This window comes from Pelophylax lessonae (assembly GCF_965119305.1).
Source record: "Pelophylax lessonae genome assembly, chromosome: 5".
Classification (NCBI taxonomy): domain Eukaryota; kingdom Metazoa; phylum Chordata; class Amphibia; order Anura; family Ranidae; genus Pelophylax; species Pelophylax lessonae.
Window position 1 is genome coordinate 37875673 of NC_138772.1, and position 27467 is coordinate 37903139.

A 27467-nucleotide genomic window follows, 5' to 3' on the forward strand; every position below is an offset into this window, starting at 1 on the left:
ATAGCAAAAAATGGCCTGGTCATGAAGGGGGAAAAAATCTTCCAGAGCTCAAGTGGTTAAAAGGAAGTGGCAGTTGTTTTTGATACACAACACTTTAGAAAACGAAATCATAGAAATACCAAAAGGTTCTAAGGTGATTTTACTTGTTTGTAAATAAGCCATTTAAAAATATCCAAAGCATTTCGGGGGCAACACCACTAGTCTGCAGGAGATCGGTAGTGATGAGAAAATGACAGCTGTCAGTAGTTGTCGGAGCCACTGCATGCAGGCAGGAAGTGTCTGCAGGAGATCAAAAGTGCTGAGATGCAAAAAAAAAAAAAAAAAAAGGTGAAAGATGTTAAAACAGTATTTTATTAAAAAAAAAAAATGTAAATAATTATTTATTTAAAATAAAGTGTCAGTTGCTTATTATATACAATGATTTAAAAAATACAATCACAGAAATAAAGAAAGCCCCTTTCTAGATTTCGATCTATTGGAGAATAAAACGCTTCTATACTAAGAGAGAGTGGTGGAAGCAAGAAATGAACAATGAATGAAGCTTAAAGAAGCTTAGTGGTCAGAGTTGGTTTAGTGATTGGTTATAGAGAAGGAATCTGAAAAAGACCAGGACAATTGATATTATTAAATATTGGACTTCCTTTTCTTTTAAGGTCCCGTTCACATAGGTGCGACGCTACTTCGCACCGCGACCTCCGAGGTCGCGGTGCGAGCAGCGCTGCGACCTCGGAGCGGCCACCACGGACTTCATAACATTGAAGTCTATGGCGGTCGCCTCCTGGTCGCCCCAAAGAAGCTCCGGACCCTTTTTCTAAGTCGGAGCGACTTGTGTCGCTCCTATTAGAACGGGTCCACAGCTTCCCTATGGGAGGCGACCTACGGCGACCTGTGAGGCGACCAGGTCGCCTCACAGGTCGCCTAAGTGTGAACGGGGACTTAATGTGTAATTTATTTGTTTGTTTTTGTGAAGAAAATATTCAGAAAAATAAATAAAATGTTTTTTTTTTGAGAAAAAAATAAATAATAAGCAGATGGACTACAAGATAATTTTAACCACTTGGCGACCAGCCACCGCAGATATACGGCGGCAGGTTGGCAGGTTTCCGCGAATCACCATACCTGTGCGGCACTTCACGGAGTGATCGTGGGGGCGCGTGCCCATTTGCCAGCAGGGAGACTGATCCGCGGGGCCGGCGACCGCAATTGCTCCCCATGGAGACAGAACAGCGGTCTGCTGTTGTAAACACAGCTGACCATTGTTTTCTCAGCAATCATCTCAGGGCTCCTGTGTTCCTCCTATTTATTCCATAAGCCCACCACCCCCCCCCCCACAGTTAGAAAACACACCATAGGCTGACATTTAACCCTTTGTTTGCCCCTGATGTTGACCCCTTCCCTGCCAGTGTCATTAGTACAGTAACAGTGCATATTTTTAGCACTGATTACTGTAGTAATGTCACTGGTACTCCCAAAAGTGTCAAAAATGTCAGTTCGGGGTCCGATCTGTCCGCTGTAATGTCGCAGTCCCACTAAAAACCCTGATCGCCGCCATTACTAGTAAAAAATAAATAAATATTTCCCCCTAGTTTGTAGACACGATAATTTTTGCGCAAACCAATCAAAATACGCTTATTGGGATTTTTTTTTAAAAAAAAAGGAAGCAGAATACAAATTGGCTTAAAATTATGGAAATATTTGATTTTGTTTATTGGGAATGTTATATAGCAGAAAGTAAAAAAATATTACTTTTTTTTTTTTTTTTTCAGAATTGTCCCAATTTTTTTGTTTATAGCGCAAAAAAATAAAAATCGCACAGGTGATTAAATACCACCAAAAGAAAGCTCTATTTGTGGGGGGGAAAAAAGGACATAAGTTTTATTTGGATACAGCGGTGCGATTGTCAGTTAAATTAACGCAGTGCCGAATAGCAAAAAATGGCCTAGTCATTAAGGGGGGAAATCTTCCGGCCCAGAAGTCGTTAGTTGTTATTAAAAAAAACTCATATCACAGATGTTTTTTGTCCCACGGAGGCCTTTTTTTTTTTTTTTTCCTTTTCATGACAATTTTGGGAAATTTTCCCCTTCATGATTAATAATAATTCTATAACGAAGGACCACCTTTCCCCTCTCTTCAGTTTTTCTTTTTATCACAGTAATGAACACAGATCTTTTTGTTTCACGGAGGTTTTTTTTTTTTTTTTCTCTTTTACTTCTCCTCTCTTCTGGTCAAGGAATTATTAATGTGTAGCAATTTGGTAATGTTATAAATATATAGAGGTACAATCTTAATTTTATTTGTTATCTGTTGTTTTTCTTTTCGATTTTTTCTTTTACAAATGTATGTATTGTTGAAAAATTAATAAAAATATGTATTTAAATAAATAAAAAATAAAAAAACTCATATAAAAAGAGCCAACACATTTCAGGTGCAACACCACCTCCTCTTCATTAGGGCCCAACTCAGGATAAAATTTGGATGGACTTGGATAGAGAAAACAGAGATCTCACACATCTATTTTTAGAACCAGTATTAAACTGTCTTCATGGGGTAACAATGTAACAATTGCTGAGCAACAATAGAGGTTCTATTAGAAAAATAAAAAGGGGGTTTACATATACTTTGTTTGTTTTGTAGAATGTAAAGGATGACGGACAACATGTGTGGAGGCTGAAGCACTTTAACAAACCTGCTTACTGCAATCTCTGCCTGAATATGTTGATCGGTTTGGGAAAGCAAGGACTATGCTGTTCATGTAAGTACAAGGACCGCTGTTATCTCTACGTGTACTCAGTGGCCTGTTTTTTACATTCATAGTACCGTGTTGGAACTCCTTTTGCTTTAAGAACAGGGTGAGTTCAATGTGGCGTGCATTTAGCAATGTTCCTATGTAGTGTGAGGGCCACATTATATTTTTACAAAAACTTGCAAGAGGAAAACAATCAGCTTTATAATTGAATAAAGAAAATGTAAATTCATTCCTAGGTTTTACTTGGATTTCTTTGTAATAAGCATTATACGATTGAGAACATCAGTACAACAAAGCAAAGATATTCAAAATAAACTTGAGCCCATCAGAACCTTACATGATTGCCCCCCCCCCACATTAGGTCAGAGTCCTCATCAGAGGCCTCCCTGACATCAAAGTCCACTCTTACACCTGGGTCTCCATCAAAGCCCCCCGTTACATCAAAGTCCACTCTTACACCTGGGTCTCCATCAAAGCCCCCCCTTACATCAAAGTCCACTCTTACATCAGGGTCCCCATCAAGGTCCCCCAAACATAAAAGTTCACTCTTACACTTGGGTCTCCATCAAAGTCCCTCTTACATCAAAGTCCATTTTTACAACAGGGTCCCCATCAAGGTCCCCCATACATTAGAGTTCACTCTTACAACAAGGTGCCCATCAAGATACCCCATACATCAGAGTCTACTCCTATTTCAGGGTCCCCATAAAGGTCCCCCATACATCAGGGTCAACTCCTACATCAGGGTCACCATCAAGGCCCCCCATACATCAGGGTCCACCCTTACAATTGGGTGCCCGTCAAGATCCCCCATTAGTCCACTCCTACTCCTGGGTCTCCATCAAAGTCCACTCTTCCAACAGGGTCACCATCAAGGTCCCCCATACATCAGAGTCCACTTGTACAACAGGGTGTCCATTAACCTCCCTGGCGGTATGATTCTTTTGGATTTTAGGTGCTGAAAGCGGTACCATTATTTTGCATATAATTCTTGTGAATGAGCAGCCCAAACCAACTGTATACATTATATATATATATATATATACATATATTATGTATACACATATTAAATATAATGTATACAGTTGGTTTGGGCTACTCATTCACAAGAATTATGTATATATATATATATATATATATATATATATATATATATATATATATATATATATACATATATATACGTATATATACACGTGTATATATATGTATATATGTATATGTGCATATATATATATATATATATATATATATATATATATATATATATTTACATAAAAAGTACAGTAAAACTGCAGGAAAGGGCACTGGGGGGCAATGTAATGTGATTTTTTTTAATTTTGAATGGTATCAGTGTGTTTGGTGTGTTTTTACATTTGAATTTACAGCCGGTTCCACCCCCCTGCGAACGTCATGTCGCAGGAGATGGAAGCCGGGGCACGGAGACGATCGGGAGGAAGATCCGCCGCGAGACACCGCCGAGACACATCGCTGGATCCCGGTGACAAGGTAAGTAACCTATTTTACAGGATCCAGCGATGCTTCTGGCGGTACCCCGAGTGTGGCTCGGGGTTACCGCTTTTGGCTCTGAAATTTAACCCAGAGCCATGCTCGGGAATACCGCTAAGAAGGTTAAGATCCCCCATACATCAGGGTCCACTCTTACAACAGGGTGCCCATCAGGATCCCCCATCAGTCTACTCTTACATCTGGGCCTCCATCAAAGTCCACTCTTACAACAGGGTCCCCATCAAGATTCCCCATACATCAGGGTCCACTCTTACTTCAGGGTCCCCATAAAGGTCCCCCATACATCAGGGTCTACTCTTATATCAGATCCCCATCAGAGTTCCCCCCCCCCTTATATAAGAGTCCACCTTTACACACTTACAGCATGGCTTGGAGACATTCTCCCATGAATGCTGACTCAAGCACATTATTAGTTGTTGCCCACAGTCCTAGCAACCAGTACAGTACAATGACAATGCAGTCGATGTAACTTGTGCTGGAGACCGGAAGGGGTTAGGTAGGGGGATGCTGTGGAAGCTGAGTGGACATGAAGACCATAGGCTGAACAGAAGACCTCTGTGAGACCTATGTGTATGAGAGGCCACTTACCCTAGATGACTGCCATCTAAAAATTTACATTGGGGTTTATTTGGGCCACAGGCCATAGTTTAGAAACCTCTGCATCATGCAGTTCCAATGAATTTGTTAGCTTATATTTACAAGTACCTGTAATGTTTCCATATAAAATAGGGGTAATCCCAAGAGAGACAAGGGGCACTAGTCTCTACCAGCTGGTCAGAAGACAGATTGTCAGCATAGTGCCAGGGTTCCCAGTGCACCACCAGGCCACTGATGGTGTGGATGGGTTTGTGCTAGTTGCATCCCTACACAGCGAACGACATGAGGTCCTCACTGGCAGGTAGGGAGTAGTAAACACTGGGTTAATCTGGGGAATAGTCCAGAGGTCAGAAAAACCAGAGTAAGGTCTCAGGAAGCAAGAGTGAGAGTAGTCAGTAAACAAATCGGCGGTCAGGTCAGGCAGCACAAAGGCAGAGGTTGAAGGTCAGAATGAGTTAGAAATCTAAAGAGAAACAAACAGCAGACACAACGAGAGAACAAAGGTAGCTGTAACTAGGACAGGCAACAAATCCGAAGTCAGAAGCAAAGGTCATTGTGACCCACCTGGAAGGATTCTCCAAGGATTCATGCTTTGTACACCAAAAGTTCTGAGCCTGCAGTCAGCATCTTGGAGCAAACCTAGCAATACTGTACCCACCGTAGCCTCATTCTCCTTTTTCTGGTCTTATACAGTATTATTCCAGTTATGATTTTATACAAATGTAGGTGGTTCTCTTCAAGAACCACATGTTGTTTCACATGTTGTGTGTTTGGAAATGGCCTCCTGCACAGCACTGCTGCATTGAAGTAGATATTGATGACTGAGAGTTGAACAAGTCAGGCCAATCTCCCATGACCTCTGTCATTACAAGATGTTTTTATATAACTGCCACTCGCTGGATCATATTTGTTTTTGAGCCATCTTTTGTAAATTCTAGAGCAGTCTTCCTCAAATCTTTTACTTTAAAGCAGGGGTAGGGAACCTATGGCCCGCGGGCCGTATGGGGCCCCCGAAGCCATCTGATCCGGCCCTGCCATTGGGTTGCCTCTGGAGGGGAAGGGGATTGGGAGCGCCTCCTGATTACACACAGAGTGGGTTCCTCTGCTTACCTGGCGCGGCCGCTGTCATACAAAGTCACGCCTCCTACCTATGATAGACAGCACAGTGGTAACGTCTATCATAGGAGTCGGTCCAGGAGGCGTGACTTTGTATGAGAGCGCCCGCGCCGGGTAAGCAGAGGAACACGCTCTGTGTGTAATCAGGAGGCGCTCTAATCCCCATGTGCTCTGCATTGATGGGGGGGGCACTAATCATTCTACATTGATTGGGACACTAATCACTCTGCATTGATGGGGGCACTCATCACTCTGCATTAAGGGGGGCAAACCTGGAAAACCAGTTGCCAGTAGCAACATCATCAATACCAGCTAACATCACACACCTCACCAAAGAGAAGCAGTTGCAGCCATCACATTAGGGGTGAGTTAATTAAATGTTTGACCAAATATAACAGGCACATTTTTAAGTTAATAATTTTGTACAGCCCCCGAATGATTTTAAAAATACCCAAATGGCCCTCGGCAGAAAAAAGGTTCCCCACCCCTGCTTTAAAGGAACCCTTTCAATAAAAAAATTGGGAAGTTGAGAAAAAATACTCCCAACATTGGTGGCCAGTGGAAAGTATGCCCTCTTTACAGTGGTGGTCAGTAAGCCACTCTTAGAGACAGTTAAAACATGCATTAGTCATGAAGCTGGCTATGCCAAGAAACACTTGCCCCAGGACTATGTAGGCACCATCAAATAGGAGGTCAATCAGCCACAGCTTAAGGAACCCTTAGTAACCTCAGGAAGAACCTTAGGGTTCAATGGAACCGTAGTGCTTAAAGATCTGAGGGGTCAGCTGCTCCTGGGATGTGGCAACTAGCATATTTACAACCAACAATCATTGCACAGTGAAAAAGTTCCACCACACTGGAAAGGCCCTCTCCTGTGTGTAGACTCATTTTCACCTTGCCCCATTGGATGAAACATGCCATGATCTGCTATGGCTGGCTATTGAGCTCACGTGTCAAAATCTGGCATGTAGGTGATTATCAGATGGTAATGTATCGGCAGGTTTTAGGTAAAGAGCAGCAATTAAGATATTTTAAAGTATATTTAAAGCCATTTTTAGGCTTTTAGATAGACCAGAGAATTGTTGAAATCTTCATAAGGCTTGGCTGTATTTAGGCTTTAAGAGCAAAAAGGCAGAAACAGGAAGGGATAAAAACCATTGTGACCCCTATTCTTTCCCAGAAGTCAACACTTACCCAGGAAAGGGAAACCTGTTCCAAGACCCATATGGAAGCTACTGTTGCTTCCATATGTCTCACTTTATTGGCTGCATTCTAATTCTAGGTCAGTGACTTATATGGAGCCCAGAGGATAAGTATAAACAGCAAGCAAGTAGCATTTTCAGATGTTCAAAATAGCATGGGAATGGTGGTCAATGCAAATAAAGATTCTCCCTATACCTATGGCATACAATCATGTGAAAAATTTAGTGCATGCCATGGAAATTGTTGTGATACAAGTGAATACAAACACACAAGGAAATTTTGGCTTTCCCAGATAGCAAGCAATTGAGCTGCAAGTTTGAAAATGACTTGCTAAAATTAGACTTGCCAGGCTTCACAAATTTGTTGCACAATTCCTGCAAATCCGCATTGCATGACTCCAGATCAAATTTAATTCCAAACAGTCTGCAAGTCTGCTGCAAGTTCTGGTTCAGTTATGTTGTGCAATAATCATCCCACCACAGGGGGCACTGTGACTTGCATAGCTCTTGCTGTAGACTCACCATTGCAACTTTGCTCTTGCTGGAGACTTGCCACGCATTTTGCTACAAACTGGGAAAGTGTCAACTAGAAGTTGTGCTTCAAGGGCTCTGCAAGTGTACAACATTCCAGTGAAAGGGTGCAGTGAGTTAACAGGCTTACAGTTCAACACTGCCTCAAAATTTGTGGCAAGTTATCCTTGCCATCTGGGTTATATTAATTCCATCTGGAGAATGAGCGTATTATAAGAGGTGGTGAATCTCTTTTTTCTTGATTATTATTATTATTATTATACAGGATTTATATAGCGCCAACAGTTTGCGCAGCGCTTTACAATGTGAGGGAAGACAATAAAGTTACAATGCAGTTCAAAACAAGTTGATGTGGTATTATTATAAGAAGACAAGAGGAACACACCAATTTTCAATTTTTCATTTTTTTTCACATTCATTTGGCAAAATTATTGGGCACTTAAAAAATATAAAATTAAATAAATAGTAAATATAAAATAAATAAAAAATTATTGGACACTTTATTCATATTATTTAAATGAATTGTTTCAATGGACTATGAACACTAATGATTGATGAATGCACTTGTGGGTTTTTCATGGAAACATTGTAGCATTTTTTTGTAGCATTTTTTTGTTACATTTGTTATATGTTTGTTGAATCAGTTTGACATATTTATATATGGGTATTTATGGAAGCACCAGAACACTTTTATTTACATATTCGGATAATCATTTTTGATACAATATCAATTTAATAATAATTGTTCTTTCATTTCACACAGTAGGATTTATGAATTTAGCATTTTAAGGATTTTAAAAGTATTTATTTGGGTACACTTACACACTGCGCTGTCATATTTTTGCCCATATTTGTGATTGAGACATTCCTAACCACTTCTGGACCGGGCCTTTTTCTGACACAATCAGTTTTTTTGCTAGAAAATTACTTAGAACCCCCAAACATTATATATTATTTTTAGCAGAGACCATAGAGAATAAAATGGAGATTGTTGCAATATTTTTTATCACACCGTATTTGCGCAGCGGTCTTAGAAACACAATTTTTTGGGAAAAAAATTCACTTTTTTGAATAAAAAAAATAAAAAATAAAACAGCTCAATTAGCTAGTTAGCTCAATTTTTTTCTATAATGTGAAATGTTACACCAAGTAAATAGATACCCAACATGTCATGCTTCAAAATTGCGCATGCTCGTGGAATGGCGACAAACATTGATACTTAATAATCCCCATAGGCAACATTTTAAAAATGTCTACAGGTTACCAACTTAGAGTTACAGAGGAGGTCTAGGGTTCAAAGTATTGCTCTCACTGTAACGATCACAGGGATACCTCACATGTGTGGTTTGAACACCGTTTACATATGTGGGCACGACTTGAATATGTGTTCGCTTCTGCGCGCGAGCTAACGGGGACAGGGCGCTTTAATTTTTTTTCCTATTTATTCTATCTTTTATTTTTTATTTTTACAGTTTTTTTTTAAAAAACAAATTTGTGATCACTTTTATTCCTATTACAAGGAATGTAAACATCCCTTGTAATAGAAATAAGCAAGACAGGTCCTCTTTAATGTGAGATCTGGGGTCAAAAAGACCTCACACCTCACAACTACACTAAAAAAGTATTTTTTTTTTTCACGATGAAAAAAAAATGGGCTCTTTAAATCCATTGCTAGGAAGCAATGTATGATGTCGCTCTGGTCCTCCAAGGCCATAAAGTGGAGTGGGGGCCATCTTGCCCTCACTCGATTTCCTGCCTGAGGGGACAGCAGACCGGATCGTTTTCCCCGCTACCGACGAGTCCGGTAAGACGTTCGGGAAGCGGCGGGCACCCTTATGTTAAAGCGGACCGTCTGCAGTTTAAAAAAATACCGGGGTTATGGCAGCTATCTGCTGCCATAACCCCGGTATTTAACGTCGAAGTACCGACGTAAAACTGAGACGGGCGGTCCGTAAGTGGTCAAAAATATAGCAGCAGTATCAGGTAAAGAGCAATTATCACCTAGGCAAGGTCGTTTGTTATACTTCTATATTAATTTATTCAACAAAAATTGATGTAATGGTGTACTTTGGTAAAAGTACAGTGCTTTGCGAAAGTATTCAGCCCCCTTGAACCTTGAACACCCGTGCCGTTCCTTCAGAGCCCTGTGCCGTGAACGGCGGCTCCCGCGCACATGCGTAGGAGTGATGTCATCATGCTTCTGGCCAATCAGGTGGCCAGAGGACGTGAACCAGGAAGCAGGACGGCCGAACATGTGGGCCGTGTCACCGGTGAGCTGGCGGCACTGCGGGGGCTTCATTCTAAGGTAAGAATTTCATCATGAGCTAGTAAGCGATGCATACTAGCTCATTATGCCTTTGTCTTACAGGTTTTTTTTTTTTTTTTCGTTTTTTTTTGGGGAGGTTTACAACCTCTTTAATTTCTATTGGATTTGATGACACCAAATCGATTGGACAGGAAGGAATATTGGTAACATGTATTCCGATAGATTAGATCTTGAGATTACAAAATAGAAACTGAAATGCAAATGATAATTTACAATTGTGTCTTAACTATCGATCAAAATCAATCTCCCCGGTGTGTGTCATATTGATTGAATGGGATTGAATATTCTTATCAGGAGAGATCAATCAGAAAAGAAAATGTGCCATTTATTAAAGCATGCATGGCTATGACAAGTCTCTGTCCTGTAAATCAAAATGCCCGATAAGAGCTTTCTTACCAATATTCCCTTTTTAGCGAGGTAAAAGGGGTTAAAAGGCAGATTGGCAGTTTTTTTTTAAGTAATGCAACCCGGAGATGTTGAAAACTCCTGGGCCTGTGCTTCAAGTAAATCCCATAACTCACTTATCACCACCAGCAGCAGATATGCAGTAAAGACTTGACTTGATGTTTGCAGAAACTGTGCCAAAGCCACAAGCCTTTACCGCAAAAAAAAAGAGGGAAATAAAGTAACCAGAGAGCCTTAAGTAATGCGATGATAATTTTATTTGTGAAGGCAGAATTTACAGTGTGTCACATCTTAAAAGACCAATAATGTTAGTTACAACTTTTTTTAAGAGGAAATATATACAGTACAGACCAAAAATTTGGACACCCTTCTCATTCAAAGAGTTTTCTTTATTTTCATGACTATGAAAATTGTAGAGTCACACTTCAAGAGGTAGTCACCTGAAATGGTTTTCACTTCACAGGTGTGCCCTGTCAGGTTTAATAAGTGTGATTTCTTGCCTTATAAATGGGGTTGGGACCATCAGTTGTGTTGTGCAGAAGTCAGGTGGATACACACCTCTGCTGCGGAGGATAAGTTCATCCAAGTCACCAGCCTCAGAAATCGCAGGTTAACAGCAGCTCAGATTAGAGACCAGGTCAATGGCACACGGAGTTCTAGTAGCAGACACATCTCTAGAACAACTGTTAGGAGGAGACTGTGTGAATCAGGCCTTCATGATAGAATATTTGCTAGGAAACCACTGCTAAAGAAAGGCCACAAGCAGAAGAGACTTGTTTGGGCTAAAGAACGCAAGGAATGGACATTAGACCAGTGGAAATCTGTGCTTTGGTCTGATGTGTCCAAATTTGGTTCCAACCACCGTGTCTTTGTGCGACGCAGAAAAGGTGAACGGATGGACTCTACATGCCTGGTTCCCACCGTGAAGCATGGAGGAGGAGGTGTGATGGTTTGGGGGTGCTTTGCTGGTGACACTGTTGGGGATTTATTCGAAATTTAAGGCATACTGTACCAGCATGGCTACCACAGCATCTTGCAGCGGCATGCTATTCCATCCGGTTTGCGTTTAGTTGGACCATCATTTATTTTACAACAGGACAATGACCCAAACACACCTCCAGGCTGTGTAAGGGCTATTTGACCAAGAAGGAGAGTGATGGGGTGCTGCGCCAGATGACCTGGCCTCCACAGTCACTGGACCTGAACCCAATCGAGATGGTTTGGGGTGAGCTGGACTGCAGAGTGAAGGCAAAAGGGCCAACAAGTGCTAAGCATCTCTGGGAACTCCTTCAAGACTGTTGGAGGACCATTTCAGGTGACTACCTCTTGAAGTGTGACTCTACAATTTTCATAGTCATGAAAATAAAGAAAACTCTTTGAATGAGAAGGTGTGTCCAAACGTTTGGTCTGTACTATATATATATATATATATATATATATATATATATATATATATATATATATATACATGTGTATATACAGTATCTCACATAAGTGAGTACACCCCTCACATTTTTGTAAATATTTTATTATATCTTTTCATGTGACAACACTGAAGGAATGACACTTTGCTACAATGTAAAGTAGTGAGTAGGTGTTCATCAAGAGAACAGAGGGCACCTGAATGCATTTCTGTCATCATGGTTCCACATATATATAAGAAACAGACAGCAGGGACTGCTCAGCAGATATAGAGTCAGAACATTGAAGGAAATCATAGACTGTTTAAGAAAAATGATAAACACTTGGCAAGGGTTTGTCCTCAAACAAGTTCTTAAAGTGTGTTTTGTTGAACACAGCGGTTGTATGAACTCTCCCTCTTTGGTTACACCAAGTCAAAGCTATTATTGGGATATAGAAAACTTTGATCACTTCTACACTTCTTCACTACAAGGTGCACACTCACAATGTCCCGAAATCACGGACACCGATTTATCAACAGAAAGCTTGGCCACATTGCCAGCTTTAGATGGCAGCTCCTTACCATGCATAGCTGCAGAGGAAGAACCAGCGAGTAATACTGAGCTTCAGGCTATACAACAGATCTTCTATTTCTTGGTTCCTGCAGATTTTAATTTCACATGTTGTCATACAGGATTGTGATACAGAAATCTTGTATGACTTACTGAATTGTGTACACGAAATATATATTACACCAAGTATCCTCTGGGACAGTTATGATCTCCACAAATCAAACAAGAAAAGGAGTTTTGTGCTTGGAAATGAAGCCATACAAACCTTGGACGATGGTGATACAGAAATCTCCTTGTATGATTTACTGAGCTATGTAGATGGAATAGATGCTACACCTAGTATCTTCTGCTGGGACAGTTACGATCTCCAAGAATCTAACAAGGAAAAAACGTGTGAGCCTGAAAAAACTGAGCACATCAAATGAAGAATTCCGCAGCTCTGAGGATTTGATGCTCATGGATGTATCCACACTATCCGAAGAGAGAGCGAAACCGGTATCTTCTACGCCATGGATTAGTAGAAGAAAAAAGTGTCTTGCATTTTTTTTAGGACTCGGCTATGTACATCTGTAATATGTCTCGTTGATCTAAAGGTATAGGGGACCTTAACTGTAGCCCATAGGCAGAATTTAGATCTACAAAGTTCCAAGTCGCAGCTACTATCAGTCAGACCTACTATTGTCAAAATCACATACTCCACTAGGCACAGTGGGGTTGATTTTGCTAGGGCTAGTGCGGGCTTTGGTGCAGCTGTGCATGGTAGCCAATTAGCTTCTAACTTCAGGCTGTTCAATTAAGCTTTGACAAAAAAACCTATAATCGGATTGGCTTCTATGCAGAGCTGCACCAGATTTTGCACTCCCCAGTTCTGGTAGCAGTGGTGTATTTAGGTTTTGTGCTTCCCTAGGCCTGACTAAACTTGTGCACCCCCTAATTTAAATATGACCCACCACTTCCTATAAAGGCCACGCCCTTTCCTGTTTATGACCTGCCCTGTCATCTGTAAACCACAGATCACAACTACAGTCTATCAGTGCCCATCGGTGTAGCCTCTTCAGTTCCCATAAGTTCAGCCTCATTAGTGCCCATCAGTGCAGCATATCAGTGCAGCCTCATCAGTGCCCATCAGTACAGCACCATCAGTGGCCACCAGTGTAGCCTATCAGTGCCCATTAGTTCAGCCTATCAGTGCATCATATCAGTGCCCATCAGTGCAGCTTATCATTGCCGCTTCATCAGTGGCCATCAGTGCAGCATATCAGTGCAGCCCTATCCGCGAAGCTAATCAGTGCCACCTCGTGCCCATCAGTGCAGTTTATCAGAAACCACAATTGGCAGCACAAAACCTATATACACCACTGGGCCTGTGGTCTGTCCGAATGTCCTCACCGGCCAGTATTACCATACCAGGAGGTAGCAGTGTGACCGCTTCATGGGGTTGCCAGACTGATTTGCCTTCTGGACCCTTCTCTCCGGCCCAGTTCGCCCCATAAGACTGGAACTATACTAAAAGTGTAGCACAAGCCAGCGGGGACCCTTTTCGTGCGGGAGCTGGGAGGAGGCTGTTTTTTTTTTTGTGCGGGTGCAGTTTTTTTGCTGCCCCCCTGCAAAGTGCCACCCTAGGCCCAGGCCTTGTTGGCCTAGGCCAAGATACAGCATTGTCTGGTAGATTAACCCCAGTTGGCTCCTGATCATCTAGCTTTCTCATCATCTATCTGACACATAAACCTTCACAAAAGTTCACCGATTAAGCACAGGAGGTTGCTCCTTATCATGTCTATACCTTTCTGATTGGTTTGTACCTACTTGTTTTTGAGCCGCCCCCCCCCACCTTCAATTGTGCACTAACCTGTCAAGTGTAGAGTGCAGAATTACATTTTCTTGGTTGCTCTCCTAGTTTCCCCTCCATGGACAAGCACAGTTCAACTTAAATGTCCAGGTAAAGAACCAGTCTCTGCTTAGCTGTTGAGTATAATCCCAAGTCAGAGCTTGCACATTTGTCTCCTGCTCCTATGTGATGGCACTGGCCCCCATCATAAGGAATCAAACTATTGGGTATTTTAGTCACTCATGGCAGACAAAAAACATGATTATATGGTACTGGTTGACTGGTCTTTAAAAGCAAACAAGTGTTTTTGCCTGAGGTCTAGGTTGACCACAGGGAATCTCTACTAAAAGCCATACCATCAATATCACATATTTCACTGTTGAAGTTTGGTTGCATGCACATGGTTTTACAATTTATTTATTTTTGCACTCGCACTGGTGGTATAAATGTACTATGACTTTCTCACACCTTTTCATGTGTGTTTGTTTGGTGTGGTGTTTGTTTTTTTTTTTTTTTTTTTTTATTTAATTGCGCCCCCTCCTGCCCAAATGCACTCTTCACAAACCTACAAATGGTGGTTGGCTCTTAATTTGCTTATAACCTGTAAAATAGTTGAAGGATCACTTATTTTTTTTAACCACACAGATACCACCATACAGAGCAGTTACACCCCCTTCCTGCCCTGACCAATTTTCAGCTTTCGGCGCTCTCACACTTTGAATGATAATTACTCATACAACTCATAGAACGCTGTACCCAATCAAATTTTTTATCATTTTTTCACACAAATAGAGCTTTCTTTTGTTGGTATTAAATCACCACTGGGTTTTTTTATTTTTTTCCGATATAAGTGAAAAAAGACCAACATTTTTGAAAAAAACACATTTTGTTTTAGTTTCTATTATAACATTTTGCAAATAAGTAATTTTTTTTCATAAAAATTAGTGCCAAAATGTATACTTCTACATATCTTTAGTAAAAATAACCTAAATTAGTGGTTATTATTTAGTCTGTGTGAAAGTTATATAATCTACAAGCTATGGTGCCAATCATTGAAAATTGATCACACCTGATGTACTGACTGCCTATCTAATTTACAAGGTAAGTAAGAGCACTCAGCAGTAACTGATCTGTGTCAGACAATCGTGAATTCAGCCAAGGAAGGTACAGATTTACATGACAACTTTGAGCCAGTGTGTCTGGAGTCCACAAAGAATGTGGTGATGCTAGATGATGGTTAAAGAAATAAAAGATGGGGTTAAAATCACTGTCTATTTTCTTTTTTGCCATCTCTGTCATATTGGGAAATTTTGCAATCTTTTCTGCCCCATTGCCAAAAAAGGAAGTGAGAGGAAATCCCTGCAAATTAAGGGAATCCCTTGGGAGCCCCCCAGGTCACCAGAACTATTATGCCCATTTGAAATTTCCCCTCTATTACTTTTATGGGGACAACCCAAAATTTGGGATTTTCTTTTACTTTTGCATTCAATGATAATGTTAAACAGGACAAATGAATCTCCCTAATGGGGGCACAGACAACAACACAGAAATAGTTGTTCTAATCCCTTTCCACTCCATCCAAAACTAAAAACAAAAACTCTTTGCCTTTAGTTGTACTTTAAGAGGAAATAAATACCCAGAAGGGTTAAACTGATACATTTCTTAGCATGCATGCATTTTAGTGTGAACAAAGATATCTGATAACTAGATCCAATTTTATTAAAAAAATACACCAAACATCAAAGTACAACGTGAAATAAAAGACCTAGGAAACAAGACCTAGATGGGGAGACATAGGGGTTGATTTACTAAAACTGGAGGGTGCAAACTTTGGTGCAGCTCTGCTTCCAGGTTTTTTAGTCAAAGCTTAATTGAACAAGCTGAAGTTAGAAGCTGATTGGCTACCATGCACAACTGCACAAGAGTTTGCACTCTCCAGTTTTAGTAAATCAACCCCATAGATATAAACCAGTGTGATCCACCAACAGCTGCCAAAGTGTGAATGGAGCACCATTTATTACAGCAGCCTATCTTTATATCATCAATAAGATATAAAGTATTTAAAATAAATAATTTGGTTATTCAAAATGAGACATATCGCTCTTTGTCTTTGTAGGCCACATTGCAGTGTGGCAATAGTTTTTTATTCCTTTTCCCTTCTTCTAGCATGGTAACCCTTATTCCTTATGGCTGTGGCCAGTTCTGTACTAGTGTGATTCCATTACAAGTGCTGCCCCATTGTTGTTAGTAATTACCTTGTGAAAGGTCATCTTCTGGTGTCATGTTTGTCCTAGTCTTCCCAGGTAAAGCCCTGTCTCTGTTCATGCCAACACCAGCCTTTAAAGACCACTTGTAGGATATTGGCCTTTGGAGACTGTAACTTCAACCTTCTAATCCAGTGTTTCTCAACCTTTTTTTTTTTAGTCAAGGCACCCTTTAAAATTATGGACAGTCTCGATGCACCCCATTCTAAAATGTAAAAAACTATTCTAATGGATTTACATAATGCTGCAACACCCACATGTAGGAAACCCAAAGTTAGAGGTGATTTATTCTTCCAAAGCAAATACACTTTTGCACACTGGTACTGACTAGTATTTCAGTGTTGCTCTTCTCCCTCAATTTCTCTCCATCAATTAGCTATTGTCACCCCAGTGCTGAAGGAGAAGAGCACAGGAGGTTCAAACAAGGATGCTGTGGAGGCAACGGACATCCTCCTTATGAACTAATGATGTCATTGGATGCCAGTGTCTAAAAAGTCGTAATGGTGCATAATGAAAACACGTGGCTTTGTGTAATTAAAAGGCTTAATCCACATGCCAGCTTGTATAACATTTTTTATACATTTTTAGACATTTTGCCAAGGCACTCCTAAAGAAACCTCAAGGCACCCCAGGGGGTCTGGGCACCGTGGTTGAAAAAGGTTGTTCTAATCCAGCCTTTTTCAACCAAGCTTTCATGGAACCCTAGGGTCCCTCAAGAGTTTTCCAGGGTGTCCTTGAGCAATGAGCAGTTTTTGCCTCTCAGATAAGTTTCCACTGACACCATTGATCTTTTTTGCTATTTTAAGGGGGGATTTTCCTTAATGATCACCAATGTAAGAAGCATTGTTCCCGAAGACAACCAATATAAGGAGCATTCTTTCCAATACCCATCAATGTAAGGAGCATTTTTCCCACTGACCATTCCACTAATGTACAGTGAGCTATAGATATAATTATTTGAATGGGTCCTTGAGATTGGAAAGTTAATTCATGGGTTCCTCCATGTTAAAAAGGTTAAGAAAGGCTGATCTAATTTGTAGAAGGGAAACAAGTGCAACTGTCTGAAACTAAAAAATGCTGTTGTAACTTTAGTAAAAACTTCCACGACTGCCTTTTTTAACCAAAAAATCATCCAATGGACATACCGTCATATTATGTCCATTAGGTGGCTTTTTTTTTGTCTTAACCACATTTTTATCCTAATGACAACACTCAACAGTCATTCATTTTTTATGTTTTCTTTGTTTAAAAATTTTCACTTACAAAATTTGCTTACAATCCAATTTTCCGATTTCCTTAAAACCGATGACCACATTCACCCAGTTTTGTTAAAAGTTTATATAAACTTTCTAAGTAGCATCAAACTCGCTCTTCCCACTTACAATCAGCACAACATGTCTTGTTTTCGAAGTAATGACATTGATACTACAATGTCATATTTTTTTTTTCCTTAATGTGCCTGGAAAATCAAATGTTCGAAGCAGATGGTGTATTCCGGAAAGCAACAAATTGGCGCAATGAAGACATAGTGGTGTTGTTGTAGGTTACAAATGAACTTGTACCGAGTACATGGCATCTATGACAACACTTGCTATCTGGAAATGGACTAATCAGCTATTTAAGGATCAGATAAACCAATAGACGAAGGATCATAAACTCATATGGCTTTTACTTTCTTGCTTGCCAGCTGCTCATAAGCATATATTTTGGAAAATGTAGATATTTTATTAACAAATGACACCAGTCCATTTGGCTGCCATCAATTTGTCTTCAAAGTGCTCATCATTCGGGGGGTCATTTTTTAAAAATTTTACTTGGGAACTAATTGAGTTACACATTTCCTGCCATGCTCTGATAAGGTTTTCTCATTTTATATGCATAATGTTTCCTGTAATTATCGACCTTCTGAAGCCTACTGAAACAACAGTCCAAGCTGAGATATATTGGTTCTAGTGCGTTGTGTTGTCTGGAAACACTTTTGTTTGGATTGAAGACCTCTCATATCAGTATTTCGTATTGTCATAATTTCGGCTAATACTGTATATAAAAGCAACTTTAGTTTACCTTTGTTTTCCTTTAAAGTCATGAAATAATTTTACAAAAAACAAACAAATGGTCAATCTCAACTAATCAGCCCAGCTGTTCAGTAGTTTGGTGACCGATTATTCATTTAGGCCTTTTTTTTTGTTCACGTGTGGACCCCATGTTTTGTAGCCAAGTGCAGACTGCCCACCCACTTGCTGTTGCCCTCCAGCCGGTCATGAACGGGAACCGATGGGCATCCTGATTTTATTGACTGGCTGTGGAACAAGGAATCGTGGGATGAGACATTTTGTGTGACATTGTTCCTTTAAAGGAAAGTTCCTAATGGACAATGAATGGCATCAGAGGAGGCAAGATATCACCATTGGGTCATGCTTCCTTCGGAGCAGAAGGCTTGTAAATTGCACCGGGTGGTATACTGGCAATTGCTCCCAAGGACCCCATTTCCAGTTCACAAAAAAAGCAAATTACTGCAATCAGGTTGGTTCGTAATCTTTGGGGAAAAAAAATGATGGTTTCCATGTTCTGTAGGCAAGTGCAAACTGCCCACCCACTTGCTGTTGCCTTCCAGTCAGTCATAACCAGGAACCAATGGGCATCCTGATTTTATTGACTGGCAGTGGTACAAGATATTATGGGTTGAAACCTTCTGTGTGACATCATTCCTTTATAGCAGGGATCCTCAAACTACGGCCCTCCAGCTGTTGCAGAACTACACATCCCATGAGGCATTGTAAAACTCTGACATTCACAGACATGACTAGGCATGATGGGAATTGTAGTTCCTGAACAACTGGAGGGCCGTAGTTTGAAGACCCCTGCTTTATAGGAAAGTCCTTAATGGCCAATGAATGGCATCACAGGAGGCAAGGGATAACCAATGGGTCAGGCTTCCAGTTGAGCGGAAGGCTCGTAAATTGCACCATGTGGTATACTGGGAATTGCTCCCAAGGGCCCTTTTTCCAGTTCAAGCAAATTTCTGCAATCAGGTTGGTCCATAATCTTTAGCAAGTGTTCATGGATCAGTCTAACCCAGTGTGAAACCTAACTGGTTCACTGGTTTGCACATCATTACTTGTTTTTTCATTTAGCAAGTCAGTTTACACAATGTCCTGTTTATACTCAGTTGCCATACACCACCTAAATACTGAAATTAGGGCTTGCACGGAAAGCTAAAGTGTGGAATAATGAAGTATGTAGGTGAGATTGCAGGAGAAAAGGCCTCAGAGTAGACAACAGAAGTGAGGCGATGAAGTTATCTGATAGTATGAAGGTGGGGCAATGGCACATAGATTAACTTTTTTTTCTTCCTAATGCTACGCAACAGCAAGGAGCATTATTGAGGGATTTAGTGTGCATTACTTTACAATTGTGTATATTTATGATTTTTATTTATTTTTTTCAGTTTGCAAATATACTGTCCATGAACGTTGTGTTGCCAGAGCACCCCCATCGTGCATTAAAACCTACGTAAAGTCAAAAAAGGACACAGATGTAAGTATCCACTACACCTCCGGAAGGTTTCACCCCTTCGTGACCAGGCTGTTTTTTGCGTTACAGCACTGCGTTAATTTAACTGACAATTAAAACGTAACTATGAAGAGCGTCTGCAATCGCTCGATTTATTCTCCCTGGAGAAGAGACGCCTGAGGGGGGACATGATAGCAATTTATAAATATCTCAATGGGGATCTCAGCTTAGAAAAAAAGCTGTTCAGTCGAAGGGATTGCATGAGGACAAGAGGGCATACGATGCAATTAGAGGAGAAGCGTTTTAACCTCAGGCAACGTGGGGGGTTCTTTACGGTTAGGGCTACAAGATTGTGGAATTTTCTACCACAAGAGGTGGTTTCTGCGGGAAGTATGGTGGCTTTCAAAAGACTCTTAGACGCACATCTGAAGGATCAGAACATTAACGGCTATGTGAGATAATTACAGCCACACACCCCTACACAGTTTGAACTGGATGGACTATTGTCTTTATTTAACCTCACCTACTATGTAACTTATGTAACTAATTGCGCGGTTGCGTGGCGCTAGCCAAATAAAACGTATGTTCATTTTTTTTTTACTAATAGAGCTTTCTTTTGGTGGTATTTGATCTCCTATGTGGTTTTGAGTTTTTGCGCTATAAACAAAAACAGACTAACAAAATTGAAAAATATTGAAAAACAATATTGTTTACTTTCTGCTATAAAACCGTTCCAATAAAAAAAAATGTCTTCAAATATTTAGACCAATATGTACTCTGCTACATATTTTTGGTAAAAAAAATTCCTAATAAACGTATATTGATTAGTTTGCACAAGAGTTATAGCGTCTACAAACTATGGCATATTTTTATTTTATTTTTTTATTTTTTTTACTAGTAATGGCGGTGATCAGTGACTTATAGCGGGACTGTGGGATATTGCGGCGGACAAATTGGACACTGACATTTTTAATACTTTTTGGAGATCAGTGACACTAATACAGTGATCAGTGCTAAAAAATATGCACTAGTCACTGTGCTAATGACACTGGCTGGAAAGGGGTTAACATCTAGGGCGATCAAAGGGTTAATTGTGTTCCTAAGTTGTGCTTACTAAATGTGGGGGAGGTGCTTTGCTTAGGGGAAGACAGAGATCCCTGTTCCTGCTTAGCAGGAACACAGGATCAGTACCTTCCCCTCTGACTGAATGGCGATCTGCCTTGTTTACATAGGCAGCAAGGCCAGGACAAGGGGTGGGCAGGAGGGATGGTTGCCCTGGGTGCAATGGTTTATTGCAGGGATCGGGGGGCATTTTGACCCTAAACCTAAGGGAAGGGGGTGCAGTTTGGCATCCTTGCCCTGGCTGATGGATGACCTTGTCCCAGCACTGATAGGCAGACCACTGTTCTACTTCTTCCCTGAATGATCGGTAGGTCACGGCTGACATTGAGTCCCCGGACCTGCTGATTGACTCCCGCTGTGTCCAGTCACAGCGGGAGCAGGTTGCCGGAGGCGTGCCCCAGACCTGGAAGTGCAGGATCACGTACAGGTGCGTGATCCTGCACAGGAGAGCCACCTTCCATCGTATATATAAAGTATACGGTCGGCAAGCGGTTAATTGACAATTGCGCGGTCATGCAATGCTGTACCCAATCAAAGTTTATATATTTTTTCACACAAATACAGCTTTTTTGGGGTTTTTTATTTTTTATTATATAAACAAAAAAAAAGACCAACAATTTTGAAAAAAAAAAAACAATATTTTTTATTTTCTGCTATAAAACATATTCGAAAAAAAAAATGTCTTAATAAATTTTAACCAAAATGTATTCTGCTACGTCTTTGGTTAAACAAAAATCCCTATAAGTGTATATTGATTGGTTTGCGTGAAAGTTATAGCATGTACAAACTATGAAATATATACTGGAATTGTATTTATTTTTTTATACTAGTATTGGCGGTAATCAGCGACTTGTAGTTCGGCGGGCAATCTGACACTACTTGTTGCTGGGGGGGGGGGAACTAACTGTCACTGACATCACCAGTGCCATTATTACAGTGCTAGTATTATATACCGTCACTATACTAATGACACTGGGCAGGAAGGGGGTAACATCCAGAGGGACAAGGGGTAAGTGTCAGTTCACACATTTGCAATGCGGAAACCCTGCGAATCCACTGCGGGTTTCCGCATCGCACTCAACCCGCAGGCAGTTCACACTGCTATATGCAAATCACTGGGGGTGTCAATACAAAGTTAACAACACCCCCAGAACATTTCACATATCGCAGCATGAACTGTTAGTTTGGACATGAATCGGATCTCATAGGTGTGAACACCCATGCAATCCGATTCTGGTGCGGAACAAAAAAAGGGTCCTGTGCGACTTTGGTCCGAATGCAATGAGCATTCAGCCATACAATCTGTATGGCTGAATTGGCAATGCACAGACATTGCATGTGATTTGCAGAGCAGTGCGCTCCGAATCACATGCAATGTCTGACATCTCATATGTATGAACCGGGACTAAATGTGTGCCTAACAAGTGTTTGTACTGTGTGCTGCTTTTACTGGGGATCTAGTTGTGCTTAGCAGGGAATGAAAAAGATCCCCTGTCACTGAACACAGCTCTTTGTTGTTTACACTCACAGAGCTTTATTTAGGGAAGATCAGAGCGGGTGCCGGCGGTCAGTCATTGGCTAGCAGCCCGTGATAGGCAGGTGCTGTGACAAATCGCAGCCGGGCTGGGGGGCACGCGCCCCCTACCTGGAAAAGCATAAATATTTGTATTTCTGCGCAGCCGGCCTGCACTGTAGCAGTAAAGTGCGTGGCCGGAAAGCAGGTATATATGACAATACTTTTCCCAGACGCATAAGAAAGATGTGTTTTACAAAACTCTCTGCTCTTCCCCCCACAGATCATGCACCATTTTTGGGTGGAAGGAAACTGCCCGACAAGATGTGAAAAGTGTCACAAAGCCATTAAATGTTATCAAGGCCTCACGGGACTGCACTGCGTTTGGTGTCAGATTACGGTAAGTGGATGAGTTTGCTCCTAAGTGGTAAAGACTACAATTATGAAAGCTGCTACTGTGTACTTCAAAAACCGCCATGGCAGTCATGTGATTAAAGGGGTAGCATATAGGGGGAAATATATATTTATTCAGGCAGAGACAATAGCATTTGGAAAAATAATTAACTAATTAACTGACTAATGGCTACAGTTCAAGATGACATTACCTTCTCAGATTGCTATGAAAAACCTGCAATTTATTTGTTGTAGGGTTGGTTGTTTTAGAAAAGCACTAGCATTGGCAATCACTTGAAACAACACTGTTGCTAACTGGAAAAAATGTAAACAAACAGCAAAAGAAAGTACATTTATAACCCTTGCAGAGTATCAGAACTGGGATCTGAACCCACAACCTCTGCTGCATCTGGCAGTTGCTCTTTATGCTGAACCACCTGAGATGCTGGACAGCTCCCTGTCCAATCTCTTAGAACATTCTTGCCTTGTTTCTTGTTTCTGGTGAACCTTGAACTCTTTGCTCTGCCCATGAACTTCCTGATTTAAAGCGGAAATACACTGCATCTGAGCACCATTACCAGAAAATGCTATTTATTTCATTTTTAATATTCAAGGCAAACTCCCTACATCCATCCATGTCTCCATGCTTTATTTTGCTGGGAAATCACTTTGCAAAACACCCTCCTAATATTTCTGGCCATGGCCATCTTGAGTAAGGGCAGATGCTCCATGTAGCCTTTACTTTCTGTAATCCATCTGTCCTTAGCTCAGACATGCAGACAGGAGAGTGTGCTTAAAGCGGAGTTCCGAGTAGTTCCACCCCCCCCCTCCAAAAATTAAAAGTCAGCAGCTACACATATTGTAGTTGCTGACTTTTAATATTAGGACACTTGCCTGTCCTGGAGTCCAGTGATGTCGGCACTGTAGCAGATGTTTCCATCGGCTGTCGGGTGCTGCCACCGCCTTTGCCGCCATCACGGGCGGGTCCCTACTGCACATGCACCAAACACGCTGCACATTCGGATTGGCTCGGCGGTGGGGGAAGGAGGAGGGGGCCAAACTTCGGAGGGACGGCTCCGCAGCGCTGTCTCCCGGAAGTGGGAAAGGGTACTTGTCAAAAACAGGTCAAAAACAGGTACCCGTTCCCCCCTCCCCCCTGAAAGGTGCCAAATTTGGCACCGGAGGGGGGGAGGAAACAAATGAGCGGAAATTTCACTTTTGGGTGGAACTCCGCTTTAACTGAGAAAACCCCTCCTCCCCTCCTGAAGACTCCTGGGATTTATGGCATCATTTGCCTAAGCTTGCAAACCAGGAAGTAAGAAATGTAAAAAAAAAAGTTCAAACAAGAAAATATTATATATTTTCCTATCTATTTACTAATGCTAGTAGCATAAGGATTACAAATAATCAATGTTGATTAAAAGTGAAGTTCCGTTATAAGCCATGTTTCTACACTTCTTGTTTGCCAGATTATTGTGCTCTCTCCAGCCGATATTTTGCTCCCTTGCTTACCTGCAGCTGTCCTTATCTATATTAGCACTCATTACTGACCTTTGATTTGTTCGTCGTCTATGCTTCTGCTTGATCCAAACCTGCAACCACTTGTTACAGACCTTTAGTTTGTTACTGACTACGCTTCATCCCCACCTGCTATAACTGCTACTAGACCCTGGCTTGCTCACCTGCTGAAGCTTTGTATGCTGAAGAGTCTTCCAGTGGTACTGGTAAACATTATACATTTACTTTTCTTTACCAATATTTCAATTTTATTTGTTGTAGTTACTGACAGTGGCCTTGATTTACTGAGGGCACATTGGCTGTTCAATTGGCAAAATGATTTTTATCATTGCAAGGGAACTTTCCCATAGCTTAGTGAAGGAGGTGAAGCTCTCCTGACTTCCATCATCCAATCATATGCATATCATTATTTACTTTGCACATGATTGGGCATTTTTTTTTGCAACATTCACCAAACTAAAGGAACATTCCCTTGCAAAGTGAACAGCCTATTTGCTTTCAATAAATGATCTCCAGTGTCGCTTTAAAAAAAGTTGATTTTTCTCCAAGTTATATCCAGTTAACGACCGCCCTGTTGTAGTTTTACTGCTACAAGGCAGCCACTCTGTGCAGAATAACATATATAAGGCCCCCTTGATTTTTCGACCTTTTGCCACATTTCAGGCTTCAAACATAAAGATATAAAACTGTAATTTTTTGTGAAGAATCAACAACAAGTGGGACACAATCATGAAGTGGAACGAAATTTATTGGATATTTCAAACTTTGTTAACACATAAAAAACTGAAAATTGGGCGTGCAAAATTATTCAGCCCCTTTACTTTCAGTGCAGCAAACTCTCTCCAGAAGTTCAGTGAGGACCTCTGAATGATCCAATGTTGACCTAAATGACTAATGATGATAAATAGAATCCACCTGTGTGTAATCAAGTCTCCGTATAAATGCACCTGCACTGTGATAGTCTCAGAGGTCCGTTTAACGCGTAGAGAGCATCATGAAGAACAAGGAACACACCAGGCAGGTCCGAGATACTGTTGTGGAGAAGTTTAAAGCCAGATTTGGATACAAAAAGATTTCCCAAGCTTTAAACATCCCAAAGAGCACTGTGCAAGCGATAATATTGAAATAGAAGGAGTATCAGACCACTGCAAATCTACGAAGACCTGGCTGTCCCTCTAAACTTTCAGCTCATACAAGGAGAAGACTGATCAGAGATGCAGCCAAGAGGCCCATGATCACTCTGGATGAACTGCAGAGATCTACAGCTGAGGTGGGAGACTCTGTCCATAGGACAACAATCAGTCGTATACTGCACAAATCTGGCCTTTATGGAAGAGTGGCAAGAAGAAAGCCATTTCTTAAATATATCCACAAAAGGTGTCGTTTAAAGTTTGCCACAAGCCACCTGGGAGACACACCAAACATGTGGAAGAAGGTGCTCTGGTCAGATGAAACCAAAATCAAACTTTTTGGCAACAATGCAAAACGTTATGTTTGGAGTAAAAGCAACACAGCTCATCACCCTGAACACACCATCCCCACTGTCAAACATGGTGGTGGCAGCATCATGGTTTGGGCCTGCTTTTCTTCAGCAGGGACAGGGAAGATGGTTAAAATTGATGGGAAGATGGATGGAGCCAAATACAGGACCATTCTGGAAGAAAACCTGATGGAGTCTGCAAAAGACCTGAGACTGGGACGGAGATTTGTCTTCCAACAAGACAATGATCCAAAACATAAAGCAAAATCTACAATGGAATGGTTCACAAATAAACATATCCAGGTGTTAGAATGGCCAAGTCAAAGTCCAGACCTGAATCCAATTGAGAATCTAGGGAAAAAACTGAAAACTGCTGTTCGCAAACGCTCTCCATCCAACCTCACTGAGCTCCAGCTGTTTTGCAAGGAGGAATGGGCAAAAATTTCAGTCTCTCGATGTGCAAAATTGATAGAGACATACCCCAAGTGACTTACAGCTGTAATCGCAGCAAAAGGTGGCGCTACAAAGTATTAACTTAAGGGGGCTGAATAATTTTGCACGCCCAATTTTTCAGTTTTTTATTTGTTAAAAAAGTTTGAAATATCCAATAAATTTCATTCCACTTCATGATTGTGTCCCACTTGTTGTTGATTCTTCACAAAAAATTACAGTTTTATATCTTTATGTTTGAAGCCTGAAATGTGTCAAAAGGTCGAAAAGTTCAAGGGGGTCGAATACTTTCGCAAGGCACTGTGTATGTATATATATATATATACAGTATATATATATATATATATATATATATATATACAGTATATACTGTATATGTGACTCTGCTCTTCTGGGTAGGGGGCACATGCTGCCGGCATGCCGCTTCTGCCGATCAGTGGGTGCTGGCCAACGGATGACCACCAGCACTTGCTAATCGGCGGGGAGACAGACTGGACGTAGCTCTCCATATGTAAACAATGCAGAGCTCTGTCCTGTCAGTAGGGATGTGGTGGATTTTGTTTCCCTGCAAAGTCTGGGTACTGACAGGCTGGCCCCCTACTCCTTCAACCTCTGCATCAATGCTGGCAGCACTCATACGTCTATTTCCCAAAGACAACCTCTGGATATGGCACTGAGCATGTGCTCTCATCTTCTTTGGTCGACCATGGCCTGGTGGAACCTGTCCTGTTAAACCGCTGTATGGTCTTGGCCATCGTGCTGCAACTCAGTTTCAGGGTCTTGGCAATCTTCTAATAGCCTAGGCCATCTTTATGTAGAGCAACAATTCTTTTTTTCAGACCTTTAGAAAGTTCTTAGCCATGCGGTGCCATGTTGAACTTCCAGTGACCAGTATGAGAGAGTAAGAGTGATAACACCAAATTTAACACACCTGCTCCCCATTCATACCTGAGACCTTGT

General features: G+C 41.1%; 1 protein-coding gene and 1 pseudogene across 2 annotated transcripts in view; both read left to right on the forward strand.

The window, feature by feature from the left end:
• The window catches only part of DGKB (diacylglycerol kinase beta), a 905602-nt gene that overhangs the window by 355255 nt on the left and 522880 nt on the right, over nt 1–27467 (forward strand). Inside the window, exons 11-13 of the mRNA XM_082259056.1 lie at nt 2635–2752; nt 19967–20055; nt 22950–23066. Of these exons, the coding sequence (XP_082115182.1) occupies nt 2635–2752; nt 19967–20055; nt 22950–23066 (324 nt within the window). The remainder of the gene's footprint in view (nt 1–2634; nt 2753–19966; nt 20056–22949; nt 23067–27467) is intronic.
• On the forward strand, nt 4641–12999 carry LOC309555567 (annotated as a pseudogene). The gene is made up of 2 exons: nt 4641–4741; nt 12115–12999. The product of its transcript is annotated as an uncharacterized misc_RNA (transcript).